This window comes from Aulonocara sp. 'chitande type north' Nkhata Bay, linkage group LG3, assembly GCF_057382095.1.
Source record: "Aulonocara sp. 'chitande type north' Nkhata Bay isolate Kocher_YH1m ecotype deep benthic linkage group LG3, A_spYH_male_GT1.1, whole genome shotgun sequence".
NCBI lineage: Eukaryota > Metazoa > Chordata > Actinopteri > Cichliformes > Cichlidae > Aulonocara > Aulonocara sp. 'chitande type north' Nkhata Bay.
The window spans coordinates 32649551-32668493 of record NC_141346.1 but is presented as its reverse complement, the minus strand read 5'-3'; the positions used below and the strand labels follow the sequence as shown (position 1 = coordinate 32668493).

The window sequence follows — 18943 nt, the reverse complement described above, 5'->3', positions numbered from 1 at the left end:
GATCATTAAAAATGATGTGGGCGTGTGTGAATGTTAAAAGGTAGATTTTTTAAAAAATCAGTAAGAAACAGTAAATTTAAGGAAATAATGAACCCTTGAAGTTGAAGTTAGTCTCTCTGTTTTAGTTTGTGTTTTTGAAACATTTGGCAGCAGAGTCCGCGCTGAAACTGAAAGAACAGTGCATGGGAGAGAGAGCGAGAGAGAGAGCGAATTCCTCCACAGCTCCAGGGTGATGAAGAGGTTAAACCAGCCCCTCTCCGCTGTGCTCTCTGCCTCCTTTTGCGGCTCCAGTCCCGCTTTAAACGGCAGCTGAGCGCTGAGCGGACATGGACACATCCGAACTTTAACTTTCAGGTCTTTCTCCTCTCTTGCCCGCGCTCCTCTCCTCTCTTGTCCTCCCTTTCCGTCTCCCGCTGGGCTGAGCTCCGAGTGAGAAGCTGCGCTGGCAGCTGCCGTCTCATGGAAATCTAATTTTGCTCTAATTTTCGGTCAGTCGCTCAGGTCTGTGGAGGCTATTGTCGTTTCGCTGCTCCCTTGGTTTTAATGGTTCACTCATGCGTCGGGAATGCCATGGCCACTCCGAGCGCACAGCAACAGGATTATTTCAGATCGGTGAGCAGCGAATCAACCACCTACATGATGGTCCCGGCAGGCGGGCCGACCGCGGCAGCGCGCCGGGAAACGCCGTCCAAGATGTGGGTGGCTATGGTGGTGATAGTGGTGGTAGTGTTGCAGATTGCTTCGACCACGGGACTCTTTGTCTACCTGAATATGTCGATATCACAGGTGAGAGCTGGTTTCCACTCACTTTAACCTTTCCCCCCTCTTTTGTTTGTTTGTATTTGGAGCCACATGTGGTTCCTGTGTTGGCCCGATTTACCAGAAAGCCTCTCGTGAGAGGTCGTCGCTGGGCTCGGAACTTCCAAGAAACAGATCCAATGTGCGTTCAAATTCACAGCTCAGCGTCACATGCACACTCTGAATATTGTTGCAAGGCTGAAAGAAAACATACACAAACACACACACACCAAAATCTGTGCACAGTATTTGGAGTATTGCAAAATAAATAAGTAAATAATAATAACAGTCACAAAAAGTCGAGGGAAACAAGGCATTTGACAGCAGAGCTGCTGCAGGTGATTAAGAAATGTTATAGGAGCATTGCTGCTGGTTTATTTATTTATTTATTTATGTATTTGTTTATTATAGAGTTAAGCAGGTTTACACATTTTTTTCTTCATTTATTTCTGGAATGAGGTTTATGAGTAAAGTTCGCCCCGGGAGTTTGACTTGCCGGGCGCTCGGAAGGCAGATTTGCCTGATCGGACTTGTTAAACAACGGAACGCGGAATTTACAAGCAGTCAAGGTAGACGGAAATACACGAGCTTACCCGCGTGTGTAAAAAAAAAACCCAACAAAAACAAAACACACACACACATTGGAGGCATTTGGTTAGGGCGGCAAGTGGAGAGAAGCTGTAGGGCAAGAATGTGTGCAGAAATATGGACGTCGCTGGTGCATGTGTGGATGTGGGCTCCTCTTCCACTGGGTTCGGTTTTATTTACGCGTCTAGTAATCAATAAAACGCTACTGCAGCGACTTGTTCTGTTGCACATGTGCTCCTTAGAGGAACACAAGTGGCGTCAGTGAGCTGCTGCTCATTTAGTCCCAGCAGGGGAAAGTACACGATGACAATCAGAGTCATTGCTGATGGTGCTTGAGTGTAGGAGGGGGCATAAAATACGGGAGAGATAGGCTTATCAGTCAGAACTGCTAGTTACACAGCAGAAGTTTATTTTTGGCATTAAGGAAATGTGTTGAGAAGCGTTGCCTGTGATTTCTGATACACTGCAGTGGGAGGTGCACATATATTGGTCTGCAGGGATGAAGGAAACTGATGTATGATCCTGATGGTGCATGAAATCTGCTACAGTGGTGCGCTGTGTCTATCTCTATATGAGATCAACAGCTGTAAGCGTGTGACGCATAGAAGACGAAAAATGACATTTTGCATTGGATACGCTTCATGGCCACTTTTTTCAATCATGATATTGCAGGTTTGCATTCAAAGTGACAAAGAGAGTCAGAGAAGTTTGGCAGGACTGAAATGGTCCTATCTGTGGTTCAAAGATGACATCATGTGAAAACATAAAACCATTATAAAACCATGTATTTTATTGTTTGTCCCCATCAAGTCAGAGAGTCCAGCTTTTATTTCATTTTAGTGAAAAGTTTAATACCAGTCGCGAATAAAAGTGGATGTAGAGACGTTAAAAAGACAAGGATACCCCGTAGTGATGGGGCAAGGTACTCACTTGAAACACATGACATTGTCTTAAGATTAGCAACGGGACCTATACACTATTAGATAGGTGGTTTTAATGCTGTGACCTGATCTGTGCTTATCCAACTTAGACTCACTTGGCATAAAAGTAACAATCCTGTATCAGAAATTGAGCAATTTACCATAATCAGGATTTATTGACTTTTAATGTCAATATAGAGATTCTTGTTATGGGTTTAAAAGGTTATTTTATAAGCAGTTCACTTGATTTTAGTCTTTCTGGAGTTTTTTCTTTTAAACTTTTTTTGTTTGACATGTCAGAGGTAGCAGGAAATCGCACAAGGAATAGTTTAGAGATGATACTGGACAGAGACTAAATGAATTGCATGTGGGGAATCCCCCGGTTCTCATGCGAAGGCCAGCTATTCTGGAAACAGGCCCTTCTTTGAATTGCAACAGAGTTACACCCCATGCCTGTGCTGGTTGTTTTAAGACAAAAGATGTTTGCAACAATAACCATCGTACAAAGAGGAATTCTCCAGCACTGCCTCACATCTGTGGCATTCACATACAAGCAAACAGACACATGTAAACACCGAAGCTTCTGAACTCATGGGTGTGTCGCGCGCCCGCGCTTCGTTTTGTGTCCTTTGCTGCTGGATCAAGCACGCTTAGCAAAACAGTGAATCGCATCAGGCATAAATATACATGTTCTCTGAATGTTGGAAGTGTTACTTTGAAATAAGCAGCATTTCTTAGAAGGAGAAACTCTTTTAGCAGAGTCACATCCTAAAGAGTTAACATGTAAAGACATAAACACTAAATTAAAGCCTGTTCAGTGATTGGTTAGAATGCCACAGTACTCGTCTGGGCCGATACATCATTCAAACCTCAATATTGGCCAGTATCGGTCTCGATGAGTAATATCAGTCAATCACCATTTACCAGTGACAGTGGACAATGACAGTGGCTTGCTAAATGTCCAGAGGTGGTGTGATAAAGAGCTTAAAGAACTTAAAACATTTTAGATATTTAGTTCTAATGAACATTTCTTTGATTACCAAATGCTGGGATTAAATAAATAAGACCAAATGTCTTTTATCAGAATTTTCTCAGTTTATGCGACTTTGGTTTTTAACAACCTATTAGTGTGTTAATCAAGAAAAAATTTGCATATTATTTGAGAAACTGGCTTTTAAGCCATTGTTTGTATTTGTCGGTGTTGTGGTTGGTTAGGTCCTGGTAAGAGTCCAGCAGACATAGCTGTATCTGCATTTATAACTGTTAATAAATGAATATTTAAAACGGTAATAAAGAAATAGAAGAGGCATCCCTTCAACCATAGTATGTCCACCAGAGGGCCCTTTGTAACTTCATTGTTTACAATATGTTTGAAATGTATGTATGAAATTTATGTAAATCTGTTTGTTTCATGTATCGGAAAGAAAAAAAAATTGCTAATATATCTGATTTTTAACTCACCAAATATCAGTATCACTTTTAGAATTCCTATATCGGTCAGGCTCTAGTCCGAGGGTTGACTCCACCAGCCCGCTGGGCCCTTCCTGTGTGGAATTGGACCTGTGTCTGGAGTCCAAAGGACATGCTTGTTAGAGAGCCTGATAATGTGGAATTGCCCATAGGTGTGAATGTTTACCAGTTTCTCCATGATAGCCTTATGATAGACTGGCAGCCTGTCCACGGTGTACCACACCTCTCACCCTATGACAGCTGGGATAAACGCCAGCTCCTTATGACTGTGAGTGGGATAAATAGGAGAAAATAGATGGATTGATGGGTGGCTAACTGAGCTTCACCTGCTCTACAAATTACATTAACCTCCTAAGACCCGAACTCTTCCACAGCATGCATTTTTAATTTCTCTTTGATATTTGGGCATATTGGGGCCCGATGAATGTAAAAACAAAGAATTACCAGATTTTTTTTTACCCTATTTTTGTTTTTAGGAAAAATAAGAGCCACGTATTAGGATATTCATTTAAAATTTTGAAAGAACAGTAGCAGTATAATGTCCTCATAAGTGGATATCAGGCCCACTTATGAGCAAAATTTAGTATTTTGGTCTAAATAACCCAAAATGTGATGTCCACATATGTGGACGCCAGGTCCTAGGAGGTTACATACATTTTTTAACAGCAAAATCATCTGTGTTTCATCCAGTCAAGAGATAAAAGTTAGCGATCATGATGACGTATTGAAGACTTGGTTCTAAAGAATTTCACAAAAACTACTAGTGGGTTCTTCTTAAAATGAGGAAATTACTTTTTTGTACAACAAGTAATTTGTCATATATATTGGATATCTTTTAATGACTTTCTGAAGTTAAAATCTTCACTTCCGAGAAAGAGGTAGAGATTAGATTAAGCTGTGCTTGCTACGATGCAGTGAATTACAAGTCTCATATTTTTGTAAGGAAACTTCTTTTATCACACACAAGCCTCCAGATCCGTATCCTGTAAGACTGTGGGTTCTCATGCCATTTCTGTAAATTTGTGTGAAATTTGGGGCTTTTTGGCGTTATCTGTGCTTTTGTGTTTGACTGACTGGCATTCCATTCCTTAAACTTCACTGGTCCACTTTATTATTGTTTGGGTTCACTGATAGGGTCTGACTCACCCTTACATGCAACAATAGAGCCGGTGTGTGTGTGTGTCTGTGAGTGTGTGTGTGTGGCCAGATTTACACAGATGTCGTTTTTACTTATTGTGGACGGTTGTTAGGGTGTGTGTGTGTGTGGCCTGTTCACCCCCAAAGATCAGCACTTTTTGTAATCTGTATTTGTGCGATTTAAGCGTGTCTTTTTATGTATGTGTTCTCATGATTTTATCTGTGTTATGAACAGATGGGTTCCAAGCTCAGGAAGAAAGAATCTTCAAAATACTGAAAAATCCACGGCCTACAGCGTACCCTTCACAGTTTTGGTTTCAGGTGTAGAATTACTTTACATTTTTGATTAGAGATTAGTGTTAGGTTACTTTATAGGTTAAAGGTCAAAGCAGAAGCCAAGCCAAGAAGCTGGCTTCTGAGCTGAGCTGTTTGACATCTTGAAGTCACAATGCAAACAAACACCCGCTCAGATGTTTTTGAGGGAACGGCTAAATTTAAAAGCAATCTCTTCATTTTTGTTCTTAGATCGACTTGTTTGAGATATTCAGCATGGGAAAACGTAATAAAACTGCAGGTGATGGACATATTTACAGGAAGTTAATCAGAAACCGTAGTGCTCCACACATTTATTAGACCACCACCCAGTGTAAGAGTGGTGCCCTAAATGAACACTGTTGCTAATTACTAAAAGTCTTTTTTTTTTAATTCACCAGTATTCACAAACTTTGGAATCAAAATTCACATTTTTAATGCAAAAATATAAGTATTTTTGTTTTCCGCAAATGTTCAAATTTACTGTTTTAAAAAAAACGCAAGAGAAAAAATAGTAGTAAGTTTCTATATTACTACTAAAATTTTATATATATATATATATATATATATATATATATATATATATATATATATATATATATATATATATGAATAAATAATTTTAGCGGTTGAATCTTACACTTAATTGATTTCTGTGTGTCGGCTCAAAATTAGGTATAAAAAATAAAAATGTGAATTAAGTTTCTTATTTGTCTAATAAATCATTTTTAGTTTCAAACAGTGATTTGGGATTTCTGGTTTTTATTTTTGTTTATTTTTATAACATGAAAATTGAATGTTGGTGATGTGTTTGTTGGTATTTTACAAAGTAGTGACAGTGATACAAACCTATCTTAGTTTTTGATGCTATTTTTAAAATGCCTTAAACCTGCATTCTTTTAGATAGCCAGTAGGGGGCAACTCCATAGAAATCAAATTCTGTAGAAATCCATGGGAAAATGACCCACTTTTCACTTGATTTATCACCTGAGTAAACATTTTTCTAGCAAATTTATGATCTCAGCCATTAGGCCCATTAGGTTTATTAATGTTCATTTTGTAAGCCACTGCTGCGTTTGGAAAAAAAATTTGATCCCACAATTAAGACTTCAAAAGAGAACAAACCAATCAGTAATATCAAAGTAGCTGTTCCCATCTTTTAAATTGATTAAAAAATATACATTTCTCCCAGCCTGTCTCAGAGAAAAAATTCTCAATTTAACAGCCGTAAAATTTTCTTTATAACACGGTGAAAGTAGAAGGAGCAGACTGGACAAATCAACCAGTTTAACATTCACTCGCACCAAAATTAAACCGGGAATCTGGTAGCAAGAACTTAATGTCCCTTCAATTTTAGAGTTGATTTAATATGGGCTCCGCTGTGTTTGATTGCTGTCTACAGCTCACACTGTTGGACTGCTGGATATCTGACTTCTTGCAGATCTCTGCACAGGGGAAGGCCATTTAATTCACAAATAACATCCCATCAAAGATGCCTGTGGCTCTTCAAGTGCAACCGATCCACGGGGTTTGTTTGGCAACTTGTTTCAAAAAGCACTTCACTAGACAAGCAAAAGTCTCGTTACCTCCCTGTGTGGCCTCGGACGTTCTTGCCAAGGACTTTCTGACGCAAACTCGGATCACAGGATTGAATAAGATGAGCCAGTTGTTTCACTGGTACATAAATCAGCCGTATATTTACCCCAGCCTTTCACACTGGATTGGGTTTTATTGGTGAAGGCCAAGGTTAAAGTTACCATTAAAGAACCAGTGGTTGCCCTAACGAGAATGGAAATACATGCATGTGCAGAGGGGGTGCAGCACGTGTGCATAACAGGGGGTTAGGTGTCAATGTGTGGGCAATAGTGTGTGTGTGTGTGTGTGAGAGACTGACATTCAAGCTTTAACTTCTATTTTGCACACACTCGCATGTTCATGATTGGCAAACAGTTTTGAGAAAAATCAAATCTGTCACTGCAAATATTTAGATTTAATTCAAAGCTACTAGTAACTAACCACCCTACACCAGGCTCCACTGCCAGAATACACAAATCTCCCTCTCTCTCTTTAACCTCCTGCCCCCTCCGTGTGCTATGCTTCAGGTCCACATCGGGGAATCGAGTTACAGTCAGTTTCAGGACTCAAGGGTGGGATGGATTTTTCAAGAGTGACACAAGCAGAGGTTTTCTTTTTGCCTTTTATGAGAATTGCAAGTTAAGTGATTCTTTGGCAGCTGGTGTGTGTGTGTGTGTGCGTGCATCTAAACAGGGCCTGGGCACAACTCCAAAGTTACGTAAGGTGTTTACAGTGGTGTAAAACATAAAACGAGAGAGAGAGAATGAGGAAAGAAGAGGCTTGCATGCACATGATTACTTCAAGAAGGTGGAAGACGAATATAGTTGGCGTTGCTTTTAACCTCATGTCTACGTGACTTAAATTAAAATGACAAGGTCCCAGTGACGTCTGTTAAATAACCTCTTGACAAATATGAATCAGACGTGTTGGCTGGAGCAAATAAACAGTTCTGGCTTTTTTCTGTCAAGAGTTGGTTGGGCTTAATAAGATACCATGATCATAAAATATTTTTGTCTTTTTTGATCCCATAAGAGAGAAGCTTTAAGAGAAAAAGGTGATGCCTCTGCTTTCTATATCACACACACACACACACACATACACACACACACACATTGGGAGACTTGTGGAGACATGTCCATGGAACACAGTGTGGCGTCAGTGCCTGGATGTGCACTCAATGTTTTCATGGCCAGGTCAGTTGGAGCAGGATGAAAAAGAAAGCAAGGATTGCAGGAAGATAGAGGGAGGCAAGAAGAGAAATTGGACCTGAGAGTTGACAGAGGAGGATTTGATTTGAATATTTAAAACCGTTAACCTGCCGTGAAGCAGTATATACACAGAAACAAGAACAATAGGCACACTTCCTTGACATCCACATTGTAAACACAAGTTAAGCTATGAATTTTACCAAAAAAACTCCAGGGTTATTTTTGCTGTTGCCCAGTGAGAATATTGCCATTTAAGGCATCTCATTTTTAATATTAAAGGTAGAGTGTTTGTCCAAGGAGACAGAAAGTATGAATGTGATACTGTCAAACTCTGGGTTTAAGCTTTGAAGATAAACACGGGGGCCAAAGTTTAGCATAGCATAATGTACATAATTCTTTTTTCCCTTTTTTTGGAATTTGAAATTCTTCAAATAGCAAGTTAGATTTTTAAATTCCTGTTATTGTGCCAAAAAGCATGTTTTTTTTTTTTCAACTTTGTGAGTGAGTTAAGCATCAGTCATGGGCCTAGAGGCCAGCTGGTGAGCCCCCTGGGAACCTCCAGCCAGTGGGGAAAAATCTGTGTTCCAACAGACTGCCATAGTCACACAGGTTGAGATGGAAGATGCCGACATGCCTACAAACACAGTATTAAAACCTGATACAGAACCGTAGAACGTTCACCTCCAAAGTCAAAGCTGCACCTTATGAAATGTGTTGGTTTCAACAGCGAGGCACAACTCTTACTTACTCTGCGTGGCACAGTTTTGCGTGGAGTAGTTGGTGAGTGTTTACAGAAAAGTCTGCAATGCCATGCAAACTACTGGCAACCTGCTAGTGACCAAAACAGTCATATTTAAGGTCTACCATTTTGTGCCAAATTTCACACTAGAAACTATCCAGCAATAATACATACAGAGAAAAACCCAACAATCGTATGATCCCTATGAGCAAGCACTTTGGTGAAAAACTCCCTTTTAACAGGAAGAAACTTCCAGCAGAACCAGGCTCATGGAGGGGCGGCCATCTGCGAGACCGGTTGGGGTGAGAGAAGGAAGGCAGGATAAAGACATGCTGTGGAAGAGAGACAGAGGTTAATAACAGATATGATTCGATGAAGAGAGGTCTGTTAATACATAGTGAGAAACGTGAAAAAGAAATACTCAATGCATCATGGGAATCCCCCGGCAGCCTACACCTATTGCAGCATAACTAAGGGAGGATTCAGGGTCACCTGGTCCAGCCCTAACTATATGCTTTAGCAAAAAGGAAAGTTTGAAGCCTAATCTTAAAAGTAGAGATAGTGTCTGTCTCCCGAATCCAAACTGGATTTGGATTTGGAAGAAGTTTCTTCAGTTCTAAAGGGTCAAATGGTGGAGAGATGACTGAGAACCTTCACTGGCATAATTTCGAAATATTTTATCGTTCAACTGTGAAATTTTTAAGTAGAACCAGCACAATTTTCAATATTATTAAAGACAAATCAAGCAATCAGGGGGGAAAACACTGCTCTTTTTCTTCTTTCTTTATGACAAATGCTTTAATGTGTCAACCTGCTAATTATTGCCATGAGGCAGCACAAAATTGTGTTTTTGGGTTCGTTTAACAAGTTTGTGGTTTTCATTTATACTTCCAGTCTTTCCCGCTTCTCACTGATGAGTCTGGTTTCACTACATGTGGCCATGCTCCTTAAAATCACTGTGATCTTAAATTGTAAAACTTCTAAAGCACAGGGGGATGCCTGGTTTCTTCACCAAAACATGTGGTAAAAAAGGTGTCTCTAAATTAAAATAACTAAAACGAGGAAGGAGTTGTGCTAAAAGAGGCAAATGATTAATAGAGTGATGTGCCGCATAGATTATTAGTAAGTTCAAAGGGAGCAGGACAGGAGTCTGCTGCTATACATTATGCTATCTGATTGAGTACAGATACAGAGACCCACCACACTCAGACACACACGACCTTGGGTTGACAGCTTGACACTTAAAAAGAGGATATTTGTGTTCCCACACTGGAATGCTCATTAGGCTGTGGCTACAGCTGTGTGTGTGTGTGTGTGTGTGTGTGTGTGTGTGTGTGTGTGTGTGTGTGTGTGTGTGTGTGTGTGTGTGTGTGTGTGTGTGCGCGCGCGCGCGCGCGCATGTGCCAACAGCTGGTGCAGCACTGTGTGTTATCACATTGTTTGCTCGGTCAACATGGCTATAAAGTTCTGATAAATGTTGCTCATGAGATTTGAGGGCATTGATGCTCCTAACAGAACTATCTCATAACTGTCATCCTTGCTGCTCATGTTTATAAACCTGTTTCAGTTTTTAAGAATCTCAGCTTAACTGCAGCGTTAGCTTTCGGTTTACTAAATCAATATGTTCACATGAGTTTTTGTATTAATTATTGATGCCTGATAACAGGCAGTACGTATATCAAACCCCCAAAACAACAACAGCAACAACAAACCCCTACAATTGTTCTATTAGAAGTCTTCTAAGAGAAACCATGTTTTTGGCTTTAGATTAAAGACCATTTTCTTTTAGTAGAAGCTTATTAAATTATACAAATGTTGTTCATTAACAGAGACCCCCCTCAAGCTAATAAGCTATAATAACCACCAAAACAGTGCCTGTGCAAAATTAGCCAGGTGATACACAGATACCTCTGCAGAGTTTTTTTACGAGTCTTGGAGTTGCCAAGAAACATGTGAATTTTATTGTGATGTAAACAAATTGCATTTGCCTTCTACAAAAAGTGGCTCTCCTCTCATTTCTAGTCTTCACTGTAAAGATCCACATGGCTTCCATCACATGGTAACTAAAGCCTTTTCATTATTTTCTATACATGTGTCATCAAAAGAGACCAAACCACAGCATATGGTATTGGAGTGGTTGTATAGGATGAGTAATTTTGGTAATGGTAAAAGGGTTTCTGAAGGATGAAAGTAATGGCAATGTAAAAACGAAGTCACTGTCAAATGTGAGTGTATTGTATATACAAAAAAAAATAAAGATAAACTCAAACGGAACGGTAAAAAAGAAGCAGATCGACTTAACTGGACAATAATGAAAGCTGGAAAAGAACAAAGAATGGAAGTAAAAGCACAAGAAACCAGTCTTCAAAGGGGCAAAACAGAAATACAGACAGAGGGAAACCTTATATCACTACTTCTTTTTAAATAAGAAAAAGTAATAGGAACAATACATGGAGAATAAAAAGACTACGACAGAACAATACACCTTTGTTTTTGAAAACCCTGCAAATTTTTATTGTACAAGTTGTGCTATAAAATGTGTCATATCAGAAACTCCATGGTTTCAGTTCTGTGGGGAAAAATCATTAAGTGACTGATCAGCAAATTAAAAAAAAAAAATCAAGCAAAAACAACAAACTTTTCCAAGAATGAGGCGCTCACCTAAAAAGGCCTTTCTGCTCGTCTCTCCCTTGAGTGATGATAAATTGAAAAAGACAAAGCAACAACTGAAGTCACTTGAAGTGAAATCAGGTTTCATATTGACATGTGTTGTTCCTTTGCATGTTGTGTTCAAAAGGGTTAGAGTTTAAGTACCGGGAGCTTTCTGGTTTTCATTTACTGTAAGTTTGAGCAGGCTTTATGGAGGAAAGCAGTCTTTTTTTATACACTTTTTTTCATTTTCATCATGGAGCAGGAAGTCTTGGACTGGATAACCGCTAGCCTAACTATTACCCTTGAAATATTGGACATCATCCCCAGAGGCTAGGCCATGTAATGATAGTCGATGGGTTCCCAGACTGTGTGTTAGCTGATTAGCCCTTGGTTCATTAGATGGGAAGTTCTTAGCTGCTTTTACATTATCTGTCCTTGGGAATCGACAGATATATCTCTCCTGGCATAAAGAGGAGACCCTTTTAGTCATTGCATAAAGGTTTTCTAAATCCAGTCTTTTCCTTCCTCTCTCTGTCAAACACACACATACACACACTTATTCTCCCTCTCATATCAACATTTTGTTTCTGAGCTGAGTAATAAGGCCAGCCTGATCTTCTGTCAGCTCTCATTCCTTTACCAATTAAACAACCACTGAACTCCTTTCTGCGCTTTGTCTTCTAATCATTTCCAAATTTCTCCAGCTGCTCAGGTCCCACTTCTAAAAACAGTTACCTCCCTAAACCACAGTGTTGTCTATCCTTTTGTTTTCCCCCAGTCTGTCACTGACTGTAAGGAATACTGTGGTTTTGGCTTGTGATCAGAGCCCATCGTAACCTATCATCATTGCTTTTTCAGATCAACAAACCACAAAAATATTATCGCCGCTGTCCCACTTCCTTAGCGCCTCACTGAGCTATAAACCAAAAAATATTTTTTTCCAGCTTCGTGTTTCACAAAATAACACTACTTCATTAGAAACCTCTAAAATTCTTGGACAGGCCATCCATGAATCAATGAATCAACCTCTGAGCGCTGATTTGGCTTTGTCTGCAGCTGCTGGACGAAAAACCCTCAATATATAAAGCTCTGGGAAAAGAAGTGAAATCATGAACCTGTCAGGCAGCCGCTTTCCCTTCGGGCCTTGACTTGTAACTAATGTTGTCAGTGCGGGTAGATATTTTTGTCTGTTAAAAGCTGGAAGGAAGGAAATTTTGGAAAACAGATCTTGGTTTGATTGCTAAATTAGAGCACCTTTAACACTGACCTTTTAGCTCTCAATGTAATGGGACTTTGGATGAACAAATCAGATCTAGATCAAGATGTGAAGCCGGGTCATCAGAATACAAGAACTAAAACATTCCTCTGGCATGTATGTAAAAAGATTGCGATTCAGTGCTTTCATTTAAGGTTTCATTGACCTTATTTTCAGTGCCTTAATCAAATTTCCCAGACTTTCCAGAGGCGGAAAGAAACATTAACATGCTGCAGTTGTTTGGACAAAAAAAGACTTGTTTCCAAAAATAGCTACATGGATGTCTTGGCTTCTTGTAGGGGAGATCTTGCCTGAATATTATGAAAACAAGACCAATGTAGAACTGGGTCTTCCAAAATATTGTGAACAGGAGGGGACGCCAAGAATTTTATACTGAAGACCCTTGTAGCCAACACAGAGGGGCTGTTTTTGCTTCTCCAAGAAGTCAAGATTTGTAGTTTCACCCAGTTTTTCTTAAAGGTTATCAGGATGAAAGCAGTAGTTGACATAACAGACTTACTCAAATATTGAGCTGGTAGAGCTGCATAGTCAACAGTAAGAGTGTCCGTAAGTGTTACTATTCAACTTAAGGGGAAATTAAGGATGATACCAAAGTGCATTGTACTACATCCTGTTTCTGTTCAAGCGTTTGACTTAATTTCACCTCAGGGTGGTGATAGCAGAGGGAGTTTATCAAAGGTATTAGGGTTCACTGTGTGGCAATCTTGGACACCCATTGGCCTCAAGGAACCTTTTGGTACTTCCAGTTTCACCAGAAAATATCTGGACTAAAACTTCCTGTTTTGTGTTGTTGTCACTGTTTATGAAAGTTGATGCATTTCTCCATAGGGACTGTTACTTGCATGCAACCAATGCGTAACTGGTCACTACTAACAGATATGTACTGGGACCACAGACAGAATGCAAATAAAACCAGAAATCTACCATTGGCATAGAGATTAATCATAAGAAGATTACCTATATCTTTAACAGTCTAGTCCTCACTGATAAGCTTAACTCCCAACCCTCATCTTCTCACGTAAAGGAAGGTTTTTAGTTGTCAGCAAGAGCTGGAGTAACTTCACCATCTTGCTTTGGATTCCAGGAAGCAGCATAATAGTAGCAAAGAATCACATCAGTTCACATGTCGAACAGGTTTTGGGAGTTGGCAAATTCTCGAGTTGGCAGCTTTAATCTTCTCATGGGGTGTTCAAGGTGTTTCTCAACAGACTGCACAAATACACAATGATTGGCTTTAACTGAATGGAGGAATTGGAGCGCATTGACAAATAGCAGCCGCGGAATAGGTTTTAAGTAGTGCCACGCTGGTGAAGCTTTGAATTGCAAGTCATACAAAAGATCTCAAGTGGTCTGGTTTTATTTAATAATGCCAGGCTGATTCAGTTCACGGCTAAAATGAACAACACGTTGAAAAGAAATTCTGAAGAGAACGTGTCGGAGCTGTGCTCTTGTAAGCAAAGTGCAAATGTACTGCACTTGTAGTGAAATCATGAAAGCTCTCAAGTAAGAAATCTGAGTATATTTCAAGGATCTGAAGCCTAAGGTCAGTCATGGTTTTAGCGACAGCTCCTGATAGCCTTTGACCTAGCAAGCAGGGAAATAAAGCAGACAGGATTTACTCAGTTATCCAGTGCTATAATGTTACATCTAGCAAATGTTTAAACTGTTCTCTGCAGGGGAGAATTTACTTTGGGAATTCTTCTGTCAAGATTTAAATAACTGCAATGTGTGCCAATTTGCTTTCTGTCCCCAAAAGTGTCCACAGTGTGGTATCGGAAACACGTTTATGTCTCCACAACATAGGTACTATAAGGACACACAAACAAACTGCACCATCCAAGTAGTAGAGTTTTGTATACGACAGTGTAGCCAGAGCGGTCTATGAGGTCAACTGTGTGTTTATTGTGGCGGCTGGTAACACTAACAGCTACTCATGTCTGAACAGTAGCTTCGTAGGCAGGCAGTCATCTATGCATGAAAACAAAAACACAGAAATGGTGGCAATGCATTTTTACCACCAGGAATTCAGTTGAGATGTTTTCAAAGTCATTCAAAGAAGGGACACAAAAACTAACTTACTGATGAGGAAGTATTCATTAAGTACTAAGTAACTAAAGAACAACTGCTAACACAAATACAAACTAAAAACATAGCAAGAAGGGCTTCTTGGGGTTATTGTATATTACAAGAATAGTTACCCCTTTAGTGAAACTAAAGGTTTAGATTAGGACCAATCAGCAACACCTAAGTAAGAAAGTGTAAATGAATTTACTAAAGTTTGTAATACAATTTGCTCTGAAAGAGAGGTCACATTACTTCTGTGTTAGTAGCCCTACTTTCTCTCCGTGGACAACATTTAAAGCCTTAAATGATTTTACTCCTGCTTATTTGGTACATATGTTGGATATGTACACTTCCTTAATGACTAATTAATGATTCATTAATATTAGAATTTCAATTGTTTTTCTGTAAATAGTAACTACCGAAAGACTTGCTGTTGCTAATGTGTTCCTCATTTGTTCTTCAAGGGCTAATAATGTTTTTCGGAGGGTTGGTAAAAGTTGTCTAATCCTAAATAATTTTAATTAAAATAGTCATGGAAACAAATTTAGTGCCACTTTTTCTCTCTACTATTATTTAATTAATTTTGAGAATTAGGGCTATAGCGTGTTCACATCACTCCCATCTTATATTCTTTACATTGGCTCCCAATAGAGTTTAGAATTCGCTTTAAAATTCTTGTTTTAACATACAGAGCACTAAATGGCCAGGCTCCAGATTACTTATCCAAGCTTCTTATAAAATACACTGCTGCTCGTCATCTCCGCTCACAGACTCAGAGTCTCTTAGTTGTTCCCCGTACACGATTGAAGACAAAAGGGGACAGAGCCTTTCAGTCTGTTGCACCAAGGCTGTGGAACAGTTTACCACTACATTTATGTTTGCTTGACTCTGTGGATTCTTTTAAAAAACAGTTAAAAACTCTTCTGTTCAAACAAGCCTTTTGTTGATCTACATATTTTATATTTTTTACATCATTTACATTTGATCTTTTACATTGTTTATAATGTCTATTGATTTTATTGTTTATTTTAATATTTTAATATTTGTGTACAGCGCTTTGTGATTGTCTGTCTGTGAAAAGCGCTTAATAAATAAAGTTTACTTACTCACTAAGTTTACTATATGAAAGGGAAATGCACTTCTAACACAAAACCCTAAGATAACTCAGACTTTCCATGCTTTTTCCTTCTTGTGGAGCCGCCTGGACATCAGTAGAGAAAACACATCAGCTACAATTTGTACCATTATAGTAACACTTGCATAGACTCCTCTTGAATCTTACTTGCTCAGCACCTCTACACAAAAACACATTTAACTTAACACCCTTGCCCACACATGGTGGACTTGCCCACCCAGAAGCATCTACAGGACCCCACAGCAGCATTCTGACCCACTCTGGTTCCCATAGTGACATTTTCCCCACACTTGCTGTGTATTATTTGGTCTAACAGCTGCTTTTAACTGGTCGTATTGCGCACAGTTTTAGCATTCTGTTCACTTTGATTTTTCCCAAATATGATTCATGATGGGACGGTACAGTAGTATAACATCTAATCTATAATTTGGGTTTTACTGCATACAACAGAAATGTTAAGTGGTTCTTTGGAAGAACTACAGCTAAACAGTTTAGGGTTACTTCAGGTAAAAGTATACATGTGGGCTGCTAATGATATCCAGCTGTTTGTCTGATTGAAACTGGTTGTCCCCACAACCAGTACACACATGTCAGCTGGTGCTTTCCCACATCGGGGCTTGTGTGTTCAAATATCTACACAGACTGTGTCATGAGTCTAAACAGATCAATATAAATGAATCTTTTAAAAAAGTAGAATGAAAATCATCTTTGTAGTAGTTCTTCTAACACAAAGCTCATTACGTTCAAAGACAACAAAAACCAACCAACAAACAAAAATATCTTCAAACATTCGAACCAACAGTTAAGCAGAAACTGAGATTTTTAATGTTGCTTTTGAAACACTAGATTATAGTCAGCAGGAAAGTTGTTCCACAGGAAAAATAAAATAATCCACTCGATGACCTGGATTTTAAATAGTGAGTTAGATGGACATATGCCAAGGGGCCGGAGCATTAAGTGCTTTATGCGCTATTAAATGGATTTTAAAAGTATTTTTATTTCTGTACTTTACTGACAGGACTTAAATTGTGAAGTATCCGGTTTAAATTAGGTTTAAATAGCACAGGTGCTAACTTGTCTTGTATACACCATTTTCTAGCGTGTGCTGAAATGCACCAAATCCTTTGCGAGAATCTCCATGCTGATCAGAATAAACATTTTTTTGCTTTCGCTGAGACTCGACTCGACTTTCATATCAGGCATAATTAACACATTTACTGTAAGTGTTTCTGTTGTCATTTGTGCACAGGTGCCTGAACCAGAAAGTCCTGATCTCTTCTCTTCCTCGGCTTCGCTTTTGTCACAATGTCTTTTTCCCTTTCTTTCTTCTCGGAAAGATGATGAAGAAACAGAAACTTAACCCTTGTAACCAAATCAAGCAGCAAAACCAACTTAGATAACGCAGCTCGCATAACCATAGCCTTGCATTACAATAGGCCCTGTGTCCTTATCACAACTAATCTTAACAGCTCTTTCTTTCTTTTTTTAGTTAAACAGCAATATTCTCAATTGTTTTACTAACAAGGAAGTTAAAAAAGAAAAAGGGGACAAAGCCAGAAGAACAGCATGCAGGTCCGCCCTGCTTTTGTATGTCTTTAAACTTTATTTAAACTGGAGGTACTCCAAAACAGCAAAGCTGACAAAGAAAGGTCATAGTTCCACACGCTAAAGCTGGGAGTGGCGTTCTGCGTTCTCGATGGGGGTTGCGTACACTGTCATGCATATTGGCAGGGAAAGGCGTGCATGAATGCATACGCCCGAATGCACAGAGATGCATGCATACATTTGTATTGTAGCCGGCAGGTAAACTAATGATCAATAAATATGTCAAAGGCCTCAAAAAACCAATAAGAGCAGAAGGAAGTAACTGCCTGCGCCTGATGTCATTAATGCCTGCAAGCAGAAGCAGCCCGTCTTCTGGATAGAATTAAGAAAGAAGCAGCTATGGCCTTATTGACATCTTCCAAGCATGTATAAAATCCAGACTCTTTGTGATTTAAAGCTCAAAGAGAAACCTTTGACTTAACAGTGGGAGACGAGCTTGTTCAATTGTGTATTTATGGGCTTTTATTGGTGCAATTCATCTCTTGAATATTTATCGAATCAGATTAGGTGAAGTTTCTCTGAACATGTGTGCTGTCTTTTGTTAAAATCATGTTCGCACATGGTTACCTTCAATTTGTCTTGATTTGGAGGAAATGATCTAGTTCCTGAGTGGATCTGGCTGCGGCTGAGTATCTTTTCTCACCAGGAAACTCTGCAATAAAACACTCATTGTTTGAATGTAGCGATATATCCATCCGCGCTATACCTGCTTTTATTCTGGAGAAACTGTGGGCAGCTGGAGTCTGTCCTGGGCGCCAGCGGGGTACATATAGACAGAGAGAAAACCACATGCTTCTCATGGTCAAATTCAAAGGGAACCTGGAGAAACTGCACGGCTACAGGGTGCACTGGCAAAACACAGCCACCCGTGAACCCAGAATAGTCTTGCTGTGAGGCAATGACTGTGCTGTGCATTGCAAAGCACTGCACCACCTGTAGTAACATCTTCTGAAGCAATTATACACATGCAATGTAGCCCTGAAATGTTCTTGACATTACTTGATGTATGTGAGAACCAGTTTAACTGGACATAACACAGTCTTTAACCAACCAGCTTCCTAGTACAAAATCTGTGTGAAGTCCCACGTAAGAAAAGAAAAGGTCACTGTGTGAATTCAGTGACAGAGCAGACAAACAAGTGTTTCCAGTAGTGAGAACACATCTGGAGCAGATTTCGGACACTGATGTAACCTGAGTGACATTGTCCGAAGTTCCTTTCTGAATAAGTAGCACTGTGCCTGAATATTTGACGATTCGACAATTTGTTTTTTGGCATTTTTACCCAATACCCAACAGCAATCATGATATTTCAGTTCACATAGTAACTCTGCCACAAGATTCAATAACTTTTCATAGCTTTTTGTGACATTTTTTTTTAGACAAAACCATCCAGGACTCTGTTATACTCATGTCACATGGATCTGTGTACTCTTAACTTGTCTTTGAAGGCTCACTATTATTCTC

At 39.4% G+C, this 18943-nt stretch overlaps 1 protein-coding gene across 1 annotated transcript in view; it reads left to right on the top strand.

Annotated features, from left to right (window-relative positions):
• Positions 1-234: 234 nt before the first annotated feature.
• The window catches only part of tnfsf10l (TNF superfamily member 10, like), a 73900-nt gene continuing 55191 nt past the window's right edge, over positions 235-18943 (top strand). The window contains exon 1 of the mRNA XM_086276960.1: positions 235-786. Within this exon, the coding sequence (XP_086133086.1) occupies positions 544-786 (243 nt within the window). The 5' untranslated portion in view covers positions 235-543. The remainder of the gene's footprint in view (positions 787-18943) is intronic.